Source organism: Pteropus vampyrus, unplaced genomic scaffold (assembly GCF_000151845.1).
Source record: "Pteropus vampyrus isolate Shadow unplaced genomic scaffold, Pvam_2.0 Scaffold17, whole genome shotgun sequence".
NCBI lineage: Eukaryota > Metazoa > Chordata > Mammalia > Chiroptera > Pteropodidae > Pteropus > Pteropus vampyrus.
In genome coordinates, this window is record NW_011888798.1 from 2,944,887 (window position 1) to 2,965,787 (window position 20,901).

At 33.8% G+C, this 20,901-nt stretch overlaps 1 protein-coding gene across 1 annotated transcript in view; it reads right to left on the reverse strand.

Moving 5' to 3' along the window:
* The window catches only part of ARHGAP15 (Rho GTPase activating protein 15), a 592,609-nt gene that overhangs the window by 505,090 nt on the left and 66,618 nt on the right, over positions 1 to 20,901 (reverse strand). The window contains exon 4 of the mRNA XM_011354472.2: positions 12,113 to 12,181. Within this exon, the coding sequence (XP_011352774.1) occupies positions 12,113 to 12,181 (69 nt within the window). The remainder of the gene's footprint in view (positions 1 to 12,112; positions 12,182 to 20,901) is intronic.

Consider the following 20,901-nt stretch of genomic DNA (forward strand, 5'->3'; position numbering starts at 1 on the left):
GTTGTATGAGAGTCCTTCCACGATTCTTCTGCAATGTCTTTTAGATACCCCTATACTGAATCTCCATTTTCATTCGCCATTGTCACTGTCACAGCTTTTATTGGATCATATTGTAATTGTCCACTTATTTGGTTGTATATGCATCTGTGCTGTGACTTTACCTTTCACATCTGAATTCCCAGCACCTAGAGTACTTGCTGGCACGAATAGTCACAATAATAAATATTGTTTGAACAAATGAGTGGATGAATAAATGTCTATTTAAATATTTATTTAAATCTTTATAGGAACAAGTCCCCCCCGCCCCCCGCCCCCCGCCAATTCATCTGCACTAGGATAGGTGTAAGGAAGAGATTTTGGGGGTAAATGAGTTTTCCCAAACCACTAAAATTTTACCAGTTAGGGAATTGGCTATTTATAGACTAACTCTGATATAGGTAAGATCTTTTCTGACTTGTTCATTATTGTATTTCTAATGCAAAGCACAATACTTGACCTTCAAAATATATTTGACAAACATGTTTTTGAATAAATAAGGATGACTTATGATAATTCTAGAGTATTTTTCATGTATCTACATTTCCCCAAAATTTATTATACTTCAGGATATGCTCCACAAGTGTAGAAGAGTCTAAGGAAGCTCTCTTGCACAATTTTTAGAATAATGATGTTCAATGATGCCTTTTTTGTATTTGCATACATCTATTTGTTTGCTTTTCCTACCTTTTCTTCTATGTATACTGAGGCTTTCTCTTGGTGCCAAGAAATCTTGTCTACCCTCTAAACACATATAATAAGTTCAGTGTTTAACTCTGGGCAGCACTGGTTTCTACAAATGTTTGGAAGAAAGATGTTTTCAGTAGCAATTAGCATTAGAAGTTGGGGAGGGGGGGTCCTTTCCTTATGAATGTATATTGAGAAATTTTGTCATGTAACCATGGACAAAATTTGGTTTGTTTAAGCTTTCTTCTGATGAAAATAAAATAGTTACCAAAAGCCTGAATTTATACCAAAAAACTACCAAACCTCTCAACCAATCACAAAAATTGATGCATGCATTTTCAGCTAAGAATATTGCCTTTCTTACCCCTCAAATATTCACTTAATGACCATTGCATAGACATTTAGTACCCAGAAATGTATTAATGATGATCACTTCTCTAAAAACGAAGAGAAATATGAAAACAAAGATCTAATACTCTTGCAGGAACAAATCAACATAAGCAGGCTTGAGTTATATACCTTGAAATTCTCTCTCCTGAAATACATAAGCAGTGTTCCTCCGGACACTGCTAGACCTTTTAAGATACCTGATATTGAGGACAGGGGCTGGATTTCTCATATTAAGACTCTATTAATGTGACAACATTGCCATAGGACAGGCTGAGCCATTTCTCATGATCTTAAGTCAATACAATATAATTGCCAGGCATGACCGCACAGAAGTCCCAGAAAATAGGAAAGAGGAAGAGGTCAATAGCAAGTTCATTATCTTCTTTCATATCATCTCTCAAAGTCCAACCTGCCTTCAGTGTCATTAGAAGAAGCTAATATTTCTTCTGCTATGTACTCTTACCTACTACATCTACCACTACCATGTATATTTTTACAAACCTATATGTGTCTGCAGGCATATTTCTACATGTAGTTATATACATGTACAACCATCAGGCACATGTTACAACTTCTGAAATCAGGTGTTTATTACTCTCCATTGTCTCTTTCATACTTGATGGACAGTCATTCATTCTTTCAACAAATTTTCAATTAGTAACATCCCCATCCACTTAAATACACCTGCTCTGCTCACAATGGGACTGCAAAGATTAATAGGACAGTCTTAATCTTATCGAGGCTTATATCCTTGTGAGCTCACATTCAAGCTACTCCTGTTCCTCTTTTGTGGGGACTGGGTACTATACTCCTCCCAAGCCATCTCAGGGACTTACACTGGTCTTTGCCCTGAAATAGAAAATTCCAAACAAGCTTTCCGCACTGAAACTACTGCATTATTTTAAGTCCCATGCTGGCAAGCAAAGCTTCCACAAGGTAGATTTAATTACTTTATTATTCCTTGTCATTATCCTTTGAAATACCTATGTTCCAGGCGCTAGGAATCAGTTATTCTGGGAAGCTCGTAGGAGCTAAAAGAAGTATTAGGGCAAGCAGAAGATTGCTATGTATTTTTTATGTGTGTTTATATAGGGTACCATATTAATTATTCTAGTTATTTCTATTTTACATTAATCCCATGGTTTGAAAGGACAATGATGTATAAACTACAGGTGAGTATGTTGGTCATTTGGGACTCAGAAAGTCTTGTCTCTCGTAATCTACAAAATTATGTATGGCTTTAAGTCTAAGTTTAGGATGCTATATGACAAATTCTGGGCCAACTTGAAGATCTTTAAGGTAGTGACACTCTCTAAACTATGTATACTTGAGAAATGTCAACTAAGTTTTAGGTGCTGAATCTCGCTTCTTGAGCTATCTGTCCAATGTCCCTTAGAAGCCCTATTTAATGTTAAACGACAGGAAAATTCAGCAATTTGTCCAGATTGGATGCCAGCCAGTCTGCTAGCATTGAAGAAGTACTTAGTACACACAACTGTGCAGATACAGATGAAAAGAATGAATGGCAGTAGGATAGCCAGATAGCACCTGTTTATCAACTTAAGTTGGAAGCAATAGACAAGGCAGGAGAGCAGAAGACAACCTTTGATTAATGTAACAGCCGTGGCAGAAAGACTAGCCTGTAATCATAAGTACAGACATTGCAATTTTTTATATGAAGGCTTCACACTGTTCTCAGATAAAAGGAGTAGAATAGAAAACAATAGGTTTTCATCAACACCAAAAGTATTCTATTAAAATACATGTTTATAAATGGAAATGAACCAAATCTAAGACTTTTACCAGATTTTGATAAGAAGGGATTGGCACACCAGAACCACAAATCCCCTGTGCCTTACAACATTTGTTCTTTTCCCCTTTGTTCTGATTCTGTGTTTGTTGGCAACCCTTTGACTCCTAATTCAGCTTCTTAAGTTCTTTGATGTAGAACATGGGTGACTTAAATAGTTAGCATCTGTATAACCACTATTATAAATTTATAAATCAGAATTATATTTTATACATCAGACTCCTACAAATTTGGTTACTGTGAGATCTATAGTCCCTATAGAGCATTATTTCTGTAAGCTCTGATAATATTAATAAACATAATTTTTCTAGACTCACAAAACTGAAATAAGTCACAGCCCCAAACTTGAGTGAGCCACTCAAAGTAGTATACCCTGTGAAACTTCCTATAACTGTCTGGTCTGCTTCTAGGAAAATTTTGCATCATTTCTGTAACTACAATCCAGGGCTAGTATAATTTTCAGGTTTAGCATTTAATTATTTTCATATTTAATAATGAAGAATTTTACTTTTTCTGAAGTTTTAATAGATCACAGTACTTTGCTGATAATCTTGTTTGTTTTGATGATTTCTATTACAAAGCTCAGAATGAGGACATACCTGGTTACATCGTTTTACCCCCAAATGCTGGTTCTTTTCTTCTTAATTTTCTTTGCTTCTCTACTACCCACAGAAATAGATATAACTATCTGTCTTCTTGCCATTGGCTTTCTTATATATATATATATATATATATATATATATTCTATTTTAAAAATAAAAATCGTATTTAAGGTATACAACATGATGCTTTCCTATACATATACATAGTGAAATGATTACTATAGTCAAGCTAATTAACATATCCATCTCCTCACAAAGCTATCTTATCTTATTTTGTAATGAGAGTACTTGAGACCTACTCTCTTAGCACATGCCCAGTATACAATACAATATTATTAACTATAATCACCAAGCTGGATATGAGAGCTCTCAAACATATTCATTCTACCATAACTCAGTTGGCCTTTCTTCTCATGACATTGTCTTTAGATTGTACCACTTTAGATTGCACTTTTCTTTTTTGGACCTCATTGCTTACATTTTTATTCTTAGTCTTCAATTATTTCTATACTATCTCTTTTTTGCTATAAAAGATCTGCTAACCATGTGTGTAGACTTGCTGTGGACACAATCCATTAGGAACAGAAATTAAAACAATGAAAAAAATTATCTTAAAAATTCAGTTTATCTATATATCATACGAGGTACTAATTAAAAAATATAAATGCTTAATTATAGAACTACCATACATATAGCTAGAGAATGAAATGTGATGTTTTTAGAGACATGAATTGTAATATTTTGCCTAATGTAAATACAAAATTTATTGTATACATATTTTTTAAAAGTGGTAAACCAAAATTCAAATTAAATACAATGATTACATGAAAAGGAGAGTAAAAGAAAAGTAAAGAAAAATGATTCTACATCATGCACGAGTGGTGCCTGGGAAGGGTCAACTAAGCATTCTCCAAGAAGTTCATGAGAAGCTGGTCTTGATTTTAAGTCCCAAAGTTAGGCATGGTTTGCTCGTTGCAACTTATTTATAACCATCAGTGTATATGTAGCTCAATGATTTCATGGATATTCTCTTTCTCTTACTTTCTCTCACTCCAGATGAGAGAAAATGTTGGGCTTTAGGGTTCTGCTGAATACCTTGAACAATTTTTCAAATGTTAGGTTTGGCAAAGTATATATTATGTTTTGCCAAGTGCTTTTCGCCATCATTTTAAACTTCTATGTATTTCAAGGGAAATTTTACCACATGTCTCTAATTTATTTACCCCTAACTCATCAAAATGTCATCTTGAAAAAGCTGCTATTTGAAAATTTAAAAACCCCATAACCTCCTTTCTGAGCCTTTCATCTTGTATCCAGAGTATTTCTTTTGGTCACACCAAAAAATCCAGATTCTGTTTGGGAAACGGGCTGATAAAGGCACCTCTTTGTGTCTCAAGAGATTTCTTTAGTCTTCTGGAGGCTTTTCCTATATCTCACCTCTCCTTCCCAATCTTCAGGTTCTCTCTTCTTTCCTGAATTTTATTTCTTTGTGTCCTTGATTTAAATATGTTGCTCTTTATTTGCCTGTCAGTGGAGTTCAGTGAGAATAGCCTTCCTGGTTACTGCCTGGGCAACTTATTAGCATAATTCATTGTTTCGTTATAACCTAATTTCAGTCTAGACAGTAGAAAGAAAGGATTGCTCAATGTTAATAGCCTTTTTGTTGCTGTCGTGTATATTCTTTTTCTCTACTCTAGGGCTAAAAGAGTTTAAAATATGGGCCTGGATGGGAGAACTTATTGTGACTGTTTCTGCATATTAATGGCTTCTAAACTTACCATCGCTTCCAGGTCCTTCATGAGCTGAGTACTGCCTCCCTCTGCCGCTGGTGTATTTCTCTATTCTACCCAGTGTGCGATTCTTGTAATTTTTTCAAATGTAACAACTTTATTCTGACCTCCACACCTTTGTACTTGCTGTTCCTTCTCTTTGTATCATTCTTCTTCCAGTTTTTTTGCTTGACAAACTCTATCCATCCTGAAAATCTCAGTTTAAATATTCCTTTCAATGAGTGATTTATGACTACTTACTCCAAGATAGGCGCTTCCTCTTTCATAAAAACTTGTTTTTCTGCTGTCAAAGCATGCTTTTAATTTTCATTTACAGAATAATTCCTTCCTTTACCTGTTGAATACTTTACCTCTAGATTGAAAGCTCCTTAAGAAAAGAACATGAGTATTTAGCACATCATTGCATACCCCAAACTAGCACAGCACCTAGCACAGGGATAGCCTCAATAAATACTGACATTCATAAACACATCCCTATTTGAACAAAAGGGCACAAGAAACAATAAAAACTTGGAGATGGTTTTTATTGGAGTTATCAAATTATATAATTTATTATTAACATACTACCAGCTTGAAGATCTGGGAGGATGTTATTTTAGAAAACCTAATTTTATCTTACCAAAGTAGAATTTTGAAAGACTAAAGAGCTTTTGGAATTTTTTGCAATTTAAAGAAAGCACAGCCTGATCAATGAGATTATTCCCTCAAAGTGGCTGTCTTTTGTTTTTAAAAAAAGAAAACACTGTATGTTCACAGTGCCTTTCATCCTCAAAGCCCTCACACGTATTAATTAATCCACAAAATGATATCTGGCTCCAAAAGGTAGAATCTGTGACTTAAGGTTTATCTGCAGAAACCTGCTTTGCCCTCAAGCCATGGCAACTTCCTGAGCTCTGTCCTCCAAATCCTCCTAGCTCAGGAGGTAGCAGATGATTCTCTGAAAACTGCCACAGGCTTTTGACTCCTGCAGAGATATCCATAGCCATGTCTTATACTCTTTTGATAAAAATAAAGATGATAAAGATTTAACATGTTATACTCTTTTGATAAAAATAAAGATGATAAAGATTTAACATGTTATAAACAGGGTTATTTTCTCAAACATTTCTTTAGGGGAAGAAGGGAAAGTGCCCTGAAAATAATTAGATCTCATGAACAGTTATAATATGGCATATACAAGACCAGGAAACAAACACATATTAGTATATTTGACATTTCTTGTTTAAAATCATTGCCGCCTTGTAGCACTCGTTAAGCACCCACATGGATTCTCAGAAAAAAATTTAGGTCTCTTGCGTTGATAGCATATGGATTTGCATACCATGTGGCATAAATGATGTCACCTGTCAGTGAACTGAGTAGTTTCCACCATGAGATTTTAGATTCCAATTAGAAATGTATTTTTGACACTATTCAAAAGAAAAGCATTATGCTTCTGTTTAAACACATATATCACAATCTACTTTATTAAAGGGTATGTTGACAGATAAAGCATGATCACCAAAGGAAGATAGCATCTTTTGGAACTCCACCATGGCAGATTCCACTTTTGTAAAGTGAATCATCTTCCTCCAAAGGAGATGGATCCAATAATATACTTTTGCCAGTTATGCTTAAAGCAAAGGCCCCTTATGATTCTTGGAAAATGCTCAGAGAAGTTCTGAATATGAGAGATAAAAGAAGTGAGATTTATATAGCATCAACTGTTGGACATAAATAATCTCAAAAATCCATATTATAAAAATAATGAATGATAATATCAACTTAAATAATTTTATTATTTTCTAAAGTATTTTCATGTCTATTACTTCATATATAGTAGCTCATACTGGTATATGCTACCAAAGGAAACTACTGCAAAAACATATGGATGACCCTGGAAGTAACACTGAGGCATGAGGGAAAGAAGGAGGGTTGCAGAGATAGAAAATAGAACATGCCAGATTTGTGAAAAAAAATATATGAGTCTAAGTAAAATATATATATAAGGTTAGATTAGTCAGATGTAAAGTAAATGTTGTAGGAATAATTCAAGTTTTGGTGTAAATGGTAATGGATAGTTAAAAATTAATCAGAATTTGCTGTTTGGGAGAACTGGTGGTTATTTTGGCATTGCTCATTATAATGGAATAATGCATACATAAGAGCTGTGGGAAAAGATAAGCATTTCTGCTTTTAAAATCACGTTAAATAAGCAATGTAATGCGAGTACAAATTGATGGATAAAAATGGAAGATAACCTGTGTTCACAAGACAAAGTGAGATAAACAAGTACTCAGAGAGAGGAGCCCAGGAAACTCAAGTCAAGAATAGGAAGTAACTTGGTTTGTAGTTCCAAAAGTTTCTAGAGCTGTGTGTGTGTGTGTGTGTGTGTCTGTGTGTATGTGTGACAGAGAGAGAGACAAAGAAAGATAGAGATAGAGAATGAGATTTAGAGAGATTACAAACTAAAGAGTTTACAAATTATTGTTTTTCCTTCCATTTAACAGTGTCAATGCCACCTTTCGGACCTAGAATAGAGCATTGAGAACATAGATGTATTATCTAGTAATATGCTATTCATAATTTAGAATATTCAAAATGAATTTTGTTTGTTAAGAATTGAGGCTGCAAAGTCAAGACAGCCAACCAGGCCAGTTAAACAACAAATAACCTTAATGTTAGAAAAGCAAATTAAGAAAAACATTTCTAAATATTCTATTATTTCTTTAACATTAGTCTATTTTTGATATATAAGTATAGCGCAAAAACAGCATTGGTTATTGATTAAATTTTACTAATAGCCATAATTTGAATTTTGAAAATTTATAATTAATACATGTATTATGCAAAATGTTTGAGATATCTTAAGGCGTTGTCCAAATATAATTGCATATAATTGCATATATATTTATACATATATAATTATATATAATTGCACATGTATATTTATATTACATATACACAGTCACATAGCTCCATTTTCAGTCTGTTTGCCATGTTTCATCGAATACTTCAGACCAGCATCTACATTTGCTATATTTAAAATAAATGACTTTTATAATGATTTATATGCGCTTTATTTGTTCTATAATCCAAATTTGTGGAAAAGAAACACAATTACTTTTCTATTTACTGGACGACTATACTGTGCCAGACCTTATATAAAGTCCAAATAGTAAACCAGTGAATGAGGCATAGCCTTCTCCTCAAATAGCATAACAGTTCAGTAAGAGATAGAAAAGGAAACAGGCAATTTTAGTGTGATTAAAGATAGAGGCAATTTAGAGATAAAGCAAAACCAAGCAGCTATAGGGAGGCAGAATAAAGAAGGCTTGCCTAAGTCAAATTTGAGAACTCAGAAATACTTCCCAGAGGAAATGTTCTCTAAGTTGTGACCCGAGTAATTATTTTGAAAACAAGATATTGTTACATCGAATTAAATTGAAAGTTTGGCTTTCACTATGGAGAGCAGGCATATATTATTTAATATCTGCAACCAACAATATTATTTTAATATACCTTTAATATCTTATTATTAAATCAATTGACAAACATGGCCTTTCTGAACAAACACTAGTGCCAAAAGCAATGGAAGGGCACGTATGATATAATAAAGAAAATACAAGTCATGACCCCTAACTTTAACACATTAACAGTCTAGCCATGGAACAAGTCTATTACCCATGAAATAAGAGTGAACAACACAAAAGAGTGGTGGGATAAAGGAACTATAATTGTTACAGAAAATCCAGGCTCCTTCAGTGTGAGCCATACCTTAATCATGTTACTATTGCTGGCTTGAGGGTATGTATTTGGGAGTAGGTGATAAATAAGGTAAATCAAGTACCATGAGAGAGGTCTATAGACTTGATGCTATAGAGAATAGGAAGCTGCTGGAGGTTTTGACAAGGAGAATGAAAGAGTGAAGGTGCTGTTTAAAGAAGGTTGGTGTGGAATTGCTGCATAGGATCAGTGGAAAAGGGGTTGATTCTGTGAAGCACTGAGTACAGGGTAGGAGATATCAAAAGTATTTCAAAGCCTGGGCAAGAGTATGCGTGTACATGTGGAGAAAAACATGGGGACCACATCCATTGTGGACAAACTGCTTCAGAAACTGGTGACTTATATGAAGGGTCATACAGAAAATAAAGGATCCAAATAAAATGTATTCTAAGCCCAGATGAATGTTCGCTACTGCAGTGGAAAGGGGAATCAGTATGGGAAGAAAGCGATGATGGATTTGGTTTGGGAGATTTCACTTTTGAAATGACATTGAGACATACTAGAACAAATGACTGGTTAGCACTTGAAGATATAGGGTGAGTGAATAAAGAGAATGTATATAAGTATAGATCTGTGTATCATAAACTGGGAAGTAAAATCCAGAGCCACCACCTGTTTCATTTGTGCACTCGTTCGATATGTATTTACTAAGTTCTTACCATGTTCTAGCAATCATTACAATCATGGGAATGGAGTTATGAACATAGGAAACAGTACCTCTACTCTCATAGAACATTCTAATGAGATGACTGACAAAAATACATTTTATAGTGTGCTATATGGAGATAAATTCTATGGATAAAATTAATTTAGTGTAAAAAAAAGAGTGTGGATGGAAATGGTGGGGGTTTAGTTTGTTTATTTTTAAGGGAGATTAGGAAAGACCTATCTTAAAGGGTGATATCTGAACAGAGATACAAATCAAATGACGGAATGAGCCTTACAAATTTCTGGGCACCAAATAAATTATTTTGTACTAGGCAGAGAGGAAAACAGGTTCAGTGGTCCTGTGGGAAAAGTAAAGTGGTCAGCTTGGCTGGAGCAAAATAAGCCAGAAGGAAAAAGGAAACAATGAGGCCAGAGAGGTAGCTGGGAGCAGTAAGATCTTATGAACCACTGGAGCTTTTACCCTCGGAGAGATAGAAAGCCAGAGAGCAATTTGATCTAAGGAGTAACATAATCTAATTTATAGTTTAACAAGTTCACTTTGTTTGTTGTGTTGAAAATAAAAAGTAGAGAGCAAGGGTAAAAATGGGCACATCAGTTAGGAGATATTAAAATAAATCATGCAAGTGATGATAGCATAAATGTGATGAGAAGTGAACTGATTCTGGACATATTTTAAAGATAGAGCTAAGAGGTTTCCTTGAAGTTTAAGTTTTACCTTATGAGAGAAACAAAGAATTCAAAGTAAAGTTAAAAGTTAAAAGTTTTGACTGAAGCACCTGGAAAAATAGAGTTAGCATCTTGTGAAACAGAGAAGACTGAGTTTGGGAGAAAATTAGAATCAATTTGGGATACGTTAAATTTGAGAAGTATGTTAGATGTATATAATTGAAAACACCACAATATACAGTGCTGGCGTTTAGGGCAGTTTTCCATCCTAGAGAAGTGGTTAGTTAACATGGTGTATAAGGCCATAACACTGAATGAGATGCTCTAGAGAATATATATGGAGGAACAAAGTTAAGAACTGAGCTACAAGATGAAGAAGAACCAGCAAAGGAGACAGAAAATGGGTGGCCATTTAATTGATTGGAGATCCATGAGAAAGTGGTTTATCGGTAGCCAGATTAGGGGGAAAAATATGTATGTTATCAACTGGGTTAATTCTCAGATAGGTCTAGAAACATGAAAGCAATTGATGACCTTAAAAGGAGGTGGTTGGGATAAAATCCTAAATGAAGTCGGTTTAAGAAATAAAGGGCAGACAGAACTTAACAACAGTAAAGGTAGACAATTCTTGTAAAGAATTTATATTCTAAAGCAGAAAGAAGTAATGGAGCATTAGCTGGCGTGAAGATGAGGGATTTAGAACATGGAAAGCAAAGGAAAATAAGAGAACTGAACCTAGAAAAGAAGTATTTTTGATATTGAGAATGAAAGCCCAAAGATAATAGAAAAGGAACAGTAGGAAATAGATAGGAATAAAGTCATCGCTGTACAGTAACCTGTGAGCCGATGGACTGGGAGAATGTCAACCGATGTGAAATATAGCAGGAAGAATGAGCATGCAGAAAAAAGGCATTATATTTATCAAAAAGGTGGTCATTAACCAAAAAAAAGCATTAAAATATATTAGAAAGTTTGGGCTTATGTGTCTTTAAGATATCTTTAATATTCCATTTATTCATGTTATTGACAATGTTTCAGGCATTCTTCTAGTCATTAGGATATGACAAGAAACAAAAGTGAAAAAAAAAAATCCCCACTCCCATGGATTTAGGATCTAATACTAAGGTATTAATTTTTCTTAAAAAAAACTGTCAAAATTTGCAGTAGCCTCTCCTCTGCCCCAAATCTCTGTTTCCTGCTATTCACAACCTTGTGTACCTCCTTCTCCTTGAGTGTAGACTGGATTTAATGACTTGCTTCTGACCAATAGAATGTGCCAAAGTTGATGGGCTATCACTTTTGTGATTAGGTTACAAGAGATTTCAACTTCCATCTTGTTAGCAGACTGCTTGCCTGCTCCACTTGCATAGTCTGAGGAAGCAAGCTGCCATGCTGGAGAAGCCCAGGTGGCAGGTAACTGAGAGCGGCCTATGGAGGAACTGATACTGGCAACAAGCATGTACATGAGCTTGAAAGCAGATCCTTCCCCTGTCAAGCCTTCAGATGTGACCTCAGTTCTGGCTCAAACTTTGATTACAACCTTTTCAGAGACTGCTCTAAGAGATTCCACTAAGCTGTGCCCGATTCCTGACCCACAAAAACATGAGATAATGTGTGCTTAAGTTGCTGAGTTTTAGGGTAATTCATTTTATAGCAGTAGGTAGATAATACAACATTGGAGTGGAAGAATTACTTACCAATTGTTCCAATGGAGGAATGACATCTTTCAAGACATGTTGTGAATGATTTCTTCTGTGTCGGGATATCTGTAAAAATATTGACATTTGATACAATTATATTATCTTTCTTTTAAAAAAAGTTATAAATGACTTAAAAGAACATAATTTAGTAAGAGTGCACATGAAAATAACCATATTCAGATATATTCAAGAAGGTAAATAATGCAGATATAAAATGGGAAATAAATGTTGTAGACATTGACTAATTTGAATAAAGTATATACTCAAAGATGGCTGGCTGCAACAATATCTCATATTCTGCTCTTCCTACCATATAAACTTGACACCCCTCCTACAAGTGGTGGAGTCTGTGGTCTTCATTTTGAACCTGGGCAGACCTTTATGCCTGCTTCAGCCAAAAGATATAGCAGAAGTGAAACTATATGACTTCAAATATGATAGCATAAAAATGTTATGTTCTCTTGGCACCCTCACATTTGGAACCTAGTCACCATGTTCTGAGAAAGCCCAAATCATCCCACACAGTAAGACCACAGGGAGTGGCCCCTAGGTTTTCTGGCTGACAGACTAACTAAGGTTCCAGAAGATGGACAATGTCAATCACCAACCATGTAAATATAAAGATCTCTCGATGATTCCTTTTCCTAGGCATTGAATCAGCCTGAGGCCTCATGTCTTCCCAGCAGAGACCTCAAACACTGTGTAGTAGTGACAAGCTGTTCCTGCTGTGCCTTATCTGAATTTTTTAACCAGATTCTATAAGCATCAAAAAATCATTGTTTTATACCTCTATATTTCAGGGGTAATGACAACTGGAACAACATACTTAATATTAAAACACTTTGTCTTTATGATATAATGTGAGGTCAGCTTTTTCAGTCAATTTTCTATTAATTTTCATGTCTTCCACTATTATCCAGATGCACTTAAATACACAGTAGTCACACGATTAAGTGCTTTAGAAACAATTTTTTAAATGCCTTATTGTCTTTTCTCCTAAAGAAGCATCATAAACAGATTCTATAATAAAATACAGAGAAAGAGAAGGAATTTTTAACAATACTGTACTGTTTAATAACTGAAACAGAAGCTCTCATTAGTAGTACTACTTCACCTAACAGGAATTATACAGTTTTTTTGCAAGGAGAGATTGGAGTGGAGAGGCACAGGCTGGTGATAGAGAGAGAGAGAGAGAGAGATAATTTATTTATTAAAACAAACAAACAAACAAAAACAACGATAATACAAAAACCAGAGGATAAAGTCTAGAAAAGAACTTCAAATGTCTTTGGCTCTGGTTGTTGGCACACATAACTGACTGAAGGGATTAGATCAATGTCTGCTAATATTTTGAGTGAGTTGTGTTACCAAAGAAACAAGAAGCCTGGCAAAAAAAAATAAAAATATGTGACTCTATAAAACCCTTGAATTCCATATTCACTCCACAACAAAACTAGATTATGAGGCAGTACAACCTTCAAGGAGGCCATCCTCCTCAATTCCTACTTCAGAGGTGGCCCATGGAGGACAATAGACAAGAAAGAGCCCCTGGAAAACAGAGCCAGAAATGCTGGAGAACAATAGACATAAAATTCTCTGAGAAAGGACAGCCAGGAAAACCAGGTACTGTCTTTACTGCCAGGGCAGGGGTGTCTCAGGGCCTGCCCAGGAGGATTCAATCATCTTTTGGTCCAGTGACTGTTGGCCATCTACCATTCTTTCCTTTACAAATGAAGGGGTTTTGTTAGTTTCCAGTTACCAAATTTTTGCTCCACCATTGTCTATTGGATGTGATGAAAAAATCAGGACAGAGAGCTTATTTTTCAAGTTCTTTAACCTCCTGGAGAGAAATCGGGTGCGATGGAAAAAGCTCTTTATCACCAGAGATTCTGGAATTGGAGTTTTATGCAGTAACTGGTTGGGAATTTTGGTTGTCTCTGTTGAAGAGGCAGATGGATGTATTTCTAAGCATTGGAAGATAGATGCAAATTGATATATGAGAGGAAAGACTGGCAGTTCCTAATGGTCCCTCACCAAATTCTGTCCTCTCTTTCCTAGGCACACATCTAGACTGTATTTCTCAGCTTGCCTTGCAGTTCTGAGTGTCCATGTGACTAGTTCAGATCAATGGAAAGTTATTCACCAGCGAGTGCTTCCCCAAAAGATCTCTCTTTCCTCGTATACTGGCTAGGAGAAAACATTAAAAGAGGCCCTTTTGGAAGATGAAGATGCAAAATGGAAGAATTTGGGGCCCTGAAAAAAGCCAAACACAGGCCAAGAAGACTCACTTTGTTTTATTTAGCAAACTTTTTATTTTGGAATAATTTTATATTTACTTAGAGAAAAGCTGCAGAGAGTACAAAGGATTCCTATAGAAAACTTCCTTTTAACTGTTATATAGTAAGAAATAAATTTCTATTTCTTGGAATCCGCATGTATGTTAGGGAATTTTATAGCTGTTAGTATTATCCTAAATAAAATAATTATAGCTGATGCTCAAATAATGTTGAAATGAAAGGTCTTTTGTATAAGGAACATGAGAGCAGAATAGTAAATGAGAGTGCTCTTATAAACCAAAACTTCACACCTGTTATTCATTGATATTTTATCTTCTCAGAGAGCAAATATAAATATATTTGTTTGGTATTTAATTCTCTTAAGGATCTAAGAATTATTTCATATTGCCATAAATTTAGAACTTACTATTCTTAACCACTACTCATTATAATAAAATTTAAAATCTCCAGTGAAATTTTAATATATATGTCTTATATTCAACTTACAAGGGTGGAAGAATTCTGGGTTAGGGGGAGTCTTCCTGTTCCATTTTCTTGAAACCTAGCTGGTTTTCTAGTCTTAGGGTAAAAGTCATTCTCCTGGCATGTAAAGTACCTCAAGCTTCAAATGTTACAGAAAGTAGTAGCAAGAAAATGTATCCACAATATTGATGAATGGGCACCTGGACGTTCACCTGTGTCAGTCTTACCATTCTTTTATGGCCATGTCTATGCCATCTTTTGTCCTAATGCTACTAAATTTTGATGGATCTAGTGGCCCATCATCCTCTAAATATTTCCTTCCAGTCACCTATAGAAAGCTTTCCTATAAGGTGCTATTGTAGAATGCGCTGTGTAGATATTGCTAGAGGCACAAGAGATGACTTTAGCTGACAAATGTTTTAATTTTAATTATCATTTACATACTTTTAAGGCAGTAGAAAAAAATGATCACATCAGAGCCATTTATTAATGATAAGAATACATTTTCCATTAACATAGTTATTTAAGTCCATGAACTATGGAAAAACCCCACAAACATTATAACTGAATAAAGTTTGAGAAAAATTTTAATAAGAAATTGGAACAAATATGACTAGTTACTGAACACATACATTTCACCCTTGAAGGAATTTATTAATTCCATGGTATAAACAAGAATTCAAATTGAGAAATAATGCAACAATGATATTCTCTGCTAACATTTATTGGGTGCTTATTATTTGACAAGCACCATTATGAGTTTTGTATATTTTAATATATTTAATTCTCACCCAAACCTTAAGAGATCAGTTATAATATAAGAGATTGCATTACCCCTTTTTAATAAATGTTAGAAACATGACAGATCATTTCAGTAACTGAAAATCCACAGCTAGTGAAAGACACGAACAATATTTTAACCCATATCTTAGCCCTCAACTATTACACTTTATTATTGCTCCAGCAGTAAAAAAGTATAAGTATGAAAATAGGAATTGAATTCAGCTTGAGGAACTACAAAGTTGAAATCCCCTGTGTGCATAAGTAGATATTTCTAAGATAAAAATTGAAAGAGAGTCAAACTTATGAATTTGTACATATTTACACAGGAAGCTAGAATCAGTTTTCTAATCAGTTATAAATCACCTTAATATTCCTTTAGGAAAAATAATATTGCTGATCATTCCTAAATCAATAAGCTAGCCAATCTATCATGTCCAACCAAGTTATGAAGATGTGGGAGGAAAAACAAAGCTTTCATTACCTGTCTTTTGCTTTACTGTTCTCCTCAGTTAAGCATTAAATGCAGAAATATGTTATCATCCCAAATCAGATTATGCTGACTAAAACTTATGATTTAGAAAATTCTGGATCCAAAATTGATCTGTTGTCTTGCATGAATATCAGGAAAATTAGGATATTTCAAGAGAGCTGCCTTAATGTGATATACTTAATTGAAATAATAATTATAAAGAAAACTTGAAGTCAATCATAATCTCATGAAGTAAATTTGAAGGGAAAAAAGCCTCTCCTAAACTACAGTATAAATACCAAAAAAACTTATAGTATTTATGTAATGATTTATCAATAACTTATTACCATTATCTGATAATTTTGCAAATCATTATGGGATACCCTCTTGAGAAACAGTCCCACATAAGACATTAGATGTCCTTCTGAACTATTAATTTTAGCCAGTAATCATTTCATGTTTAGTACACTCATATGATAGTAATTTCTAATAGCCAATGCTCAAAATTTACTTTTTAAATTGGTATTATAAAATATCTCTAGTACTAGTATTACAAAGTACTTCATTTTGTATAGTCCTAGTTTTTTCTCCAAAATTCTGTGACTTTTAAATGTATCTGATATCAGAAACTACATTTTGTCTGTAAATTGCTTCTGAATGTAGGCAGCAGTGGGCTCCATTGTTTGATCTTAGGTCCCTTTCGCTATTGCAGGAATAGTGAATTAACCATTCAATTTGGAAAACTTGAATAGCAATAATTATATTAGCAGTAGCTTGATATAACTTTCTTTTACTCCATTATTTTGTCTATGAATTAGAGAAGCATTTCCTCTGAGGAAGTCTGAAAATATAGTTTTTATGTATGTCTGTTTTCTTTTTTGTTTCCAAATGTTCTGAAATAGTATATAGATACTCCCCGTAAACATAAGTAGACATGTATGTATATCTACCACATATTTAAGTGTTTATAGCCTGTTTTTTTGCTAATTCTTATACTCTTAAATTATGAAATGTTGGTTTCAATATCATTTTACAGTTACCATTTGAGAATTTTATGAATTGCTACTTCTCACTTTACTTCCAGTAATTTTAGCAAAAAGGGGCTGTAATAATTCCAAGTTTCTCTTCTTTTGAGGTGACATGGTGTCTTAGCCTTTTTTTTTTTTATCACAGTATTCTGTATCTTAAGTAGCTGAGCTTTCATGATAAATACTCATGTTGATGGCAAGCCTTCCTTGGAGGAGAAAAAAAAAAGTCAGACCTCATCTTTTTTTCAATGATGCCATACATTTATTATGTCCAGTAAATTTGTAGTGATCATTTGATTTGTAGTGATCATTGATTTGTAGTGATCATTGAAAAGAAAATTGAAACACAAATGTCTTCCGACTTGGATTTTTTGAGCCCAATATCAGATTAATATATCACCGCAACATTTTCATATCAAACCTATCAGTTTTTCCTTCTTTATTACCACCCACCACTGTCCTCGCTTCCAGTCCTTCTCTGCCCCCTCCCAGGTACTTTAGCTTTCCAATGATACAGGCAAAGTGGAACAATGGGGTAAGAAGGGTGTGCAATGCATATTTTCCTTTAAATTCTTTTTTGTTTTTATTAGAATATGTTTCATAATTAAGTTTTTCCGATATCCTTTCTTCCCAAAAAAGGAATTAGAAAGTAACTTTTTCAAAGTGTCTTTATGTTTTCTTCATTCTTTTTTTTTTTTCAGTTTTATCTATTTAAAGAATATGAAACTGATGGGTAGAACTAGTACTTGATATATTACAAACTGTAAAAATAACAGAATTTGGGCACATTATTTTCCTTGTGTAGGAGGGTCTACTAGCAAAGTTATACATAAACATGAAACATTCCACATAGCTCTGATTTTAAATAGATTACCATTTTTGATGAAAGTTTATATCTTGTGGCTTAGAATTGAAATAAAATCACTTGAATAAAAGCATTAGTTTGTTCCAACATTTTCACAGATGTACATTTTCTGAGGCGTACCTCCCATTAGCAAACTCCCTGGATACTTGAAAAAAAAAAAATACCAGAAATAACTCTGTAGTTAAGTTTAGTTTTTATCTTCACAGTGTCTCAAAAGTTTTTTGTTTGTTTGTTTGTTTTTTGGTGTATCCCAATTCTTATGTTCAGATCTTTATTTGTTTTGCCAAATTCTTTCTCTTAAAGCTATTACAATCAGAAATGAAGAAAAGTAAGTGAAGCTTTTTTTGGTGGTGGGGGGAATGTGGCGACGTGGCCAATATTTTTATACTCACAAAAATTTAGTTTAGAAATATAAACGTCAACCTAAGTATTGGCAATATTTTTAAAATTATGTGTATGTGGTAGGTAACTTTTTGAGAAAAAATAAACAAACAAAAAACCAAGAAAGTTAAGATGTGAGGAATTTACCTTATCATGCCTTTAATCTCTGATTTTATTTGTGGACACATGTAAAATTCACCCGTCTCATAATTATTCTACCACTAATGAAACATATCTTCCATAGTCCTAATGGGGATTATGACATAAATCATAGAAAAAAACAAATTCTTTTGTTTTGATCCTTATTAATGCACCACAAGTATATTCTTTAACATTTGTGTTTTCCTCTTTCTTCTGCTCACAATTTGATTCAATTACCATAGTGGACATCCATAAGCAATTGTCCCTCTTTTCTATTTTTGGCTTTTCCATAAACCTCTTTTGGTTGTATATTGTCAGTCAGAAAACTGACACTCTCTTATCTCTTTCACCACCTGCAGAAAATGAAAGGGGAAGATTCAAAAAACTTCTGTAGGACGTATTAAAGTTTATCGGCATTTTTTTTTTTCAATTTGTTGAATATTCCTAGGTCAGCATCTAGATCACCTGCGGTGCTCATCGGCCTTTCAATCGTGGGGTAAGTCTGGTTGAGTTAAATTCAGCTTTAACCACATTTTCTGATCTCCCAGATAGCTAAAGGAAATCATTTGCTGGAATGATTTTAACTCCTTAATACTTTTCCCTTGATTTATTTTGTCCCAAGTACATGTGTTCTTCTAAGAAGAAAATCAAACTGCCTTATACCGTCCTGTTTAAAGAAAACTTAATTATGTACAGTGCACATATCCTTGTTTATTTCTAACTACTATTTCTTTTAGTTCTTTCATTTTTTTTGCGTGCTTTCAGTAGAATGTTTCTCTCCAAGTGTTTTCTCAGACTGAGAGGTGTCATTTACATAGAACTTGGCGACACCACAATTTTAGCCTTCAAACAGGCTCTTAGGGATGGGTAAAAAAGATGAAGGAGAATAAAAGGTACAAACTTCCAGTTATAAAATAAATAAGTCACAGGGGTATAATGTACATCACAGGGGATGTGGTCAATAGTATCATAATAACTTTGTATGTTGACAGGTGGTTACTAGACTTATTGTGGTGATAGCATTGTAAGTTATATAAATGTAGAATCACTATATTATACATCTGAAATGAATATGTCAATTATACTTTAATAAAAATAAACAAACAAATGAAAAACCATGCTCTTAAGATGAAGACTGCCAGAACCAAGAAACATAGAGATACCAGGGTAATACAATTTTCTACATTTTTTTTCCTATGGGAAGTGCCTTTATATATTGTTTTAATTTTTGGTTTACTGTCTCTTTTTCTCTGGATGTTCATCTATATTTAGCTATGTATTTATAAATAGATATAATGAAACTAAGGACCAAAAAAGACATATAACATTTTATTTTATAATGTTATTAATGGTATTAGAATTAAAGCATTATATAATTTGTAACTCTAGTAGCTAGAGTTACTAAAATTAGTTGTTAAAATAGCCTATTCATCTCTTTTTATTTACTCTGTTGATGTAAACAAAAGGAAACAGTTTAGAGAATTGATTAAGAAAATATAGATGGGTATTTAGAACACTTAGGCCAAACTAACATTTCCTCCACAACTGCAAGTTATACACTAGCTTTGAAATGAAAAGATTCAAGACAACAGAAAATGATACCAAAAAAACTATCTCACAAACACTTCAAAACAAAGCAAAATAGAAAACAAATAATTATTGAGGGTCTAAATCATTAAAATGGTCTACCTATTTTTAGTCAAATGAAACAAATCATTGTCAAATCACCATTTGGCGAGATTTGACAGAAACAATCTGTATTTAATTTCATGATGTTTAACTGTCTGGAAATCCTCAACAAATTAGAATTAGGCTTTATTTTTAGTCTCAGATATAAAGTCTCTTTTATTGCCCAGAAGGCTTATGTTGAAAAATCAATTTTACTTTTTTTCTTTTTCATATGTAGGTTTAATCACTAAAGAAGAAATTCTCTTCTTTGGAAAGCTGTAATCAATGATACATTAAGTTTGATTTATGATATGTAATGTGTGACAAAGATATTTACCTACAGTCAAATTTCTATGGTCTTTTGACACCTTTCCCCATACATTACTATTTCTTAATGCAGAAGTAGAAATATGCTACCTAATTCACTGAACATGCTCAGCCCACGTGAAAAGTTCACTTCTAAAATCACCATGGGAGGCAACGCTATTAATAACTATGACATTCTTTAAGAATTAACAGACTTTTGGTCAAATATTTAATATACACACGTAAAGGTCCTCATTATCTTTAGTGACTATCTAATAATTATATCTTTTCAGCTTCCTTTCTTCAGTTATTCTGTCTGGTTTTTATAGACCCCAAACTCACCTTCTGCTGCTGAAAAAGCAGATTTAGTTCTGAAGGTTAATCCA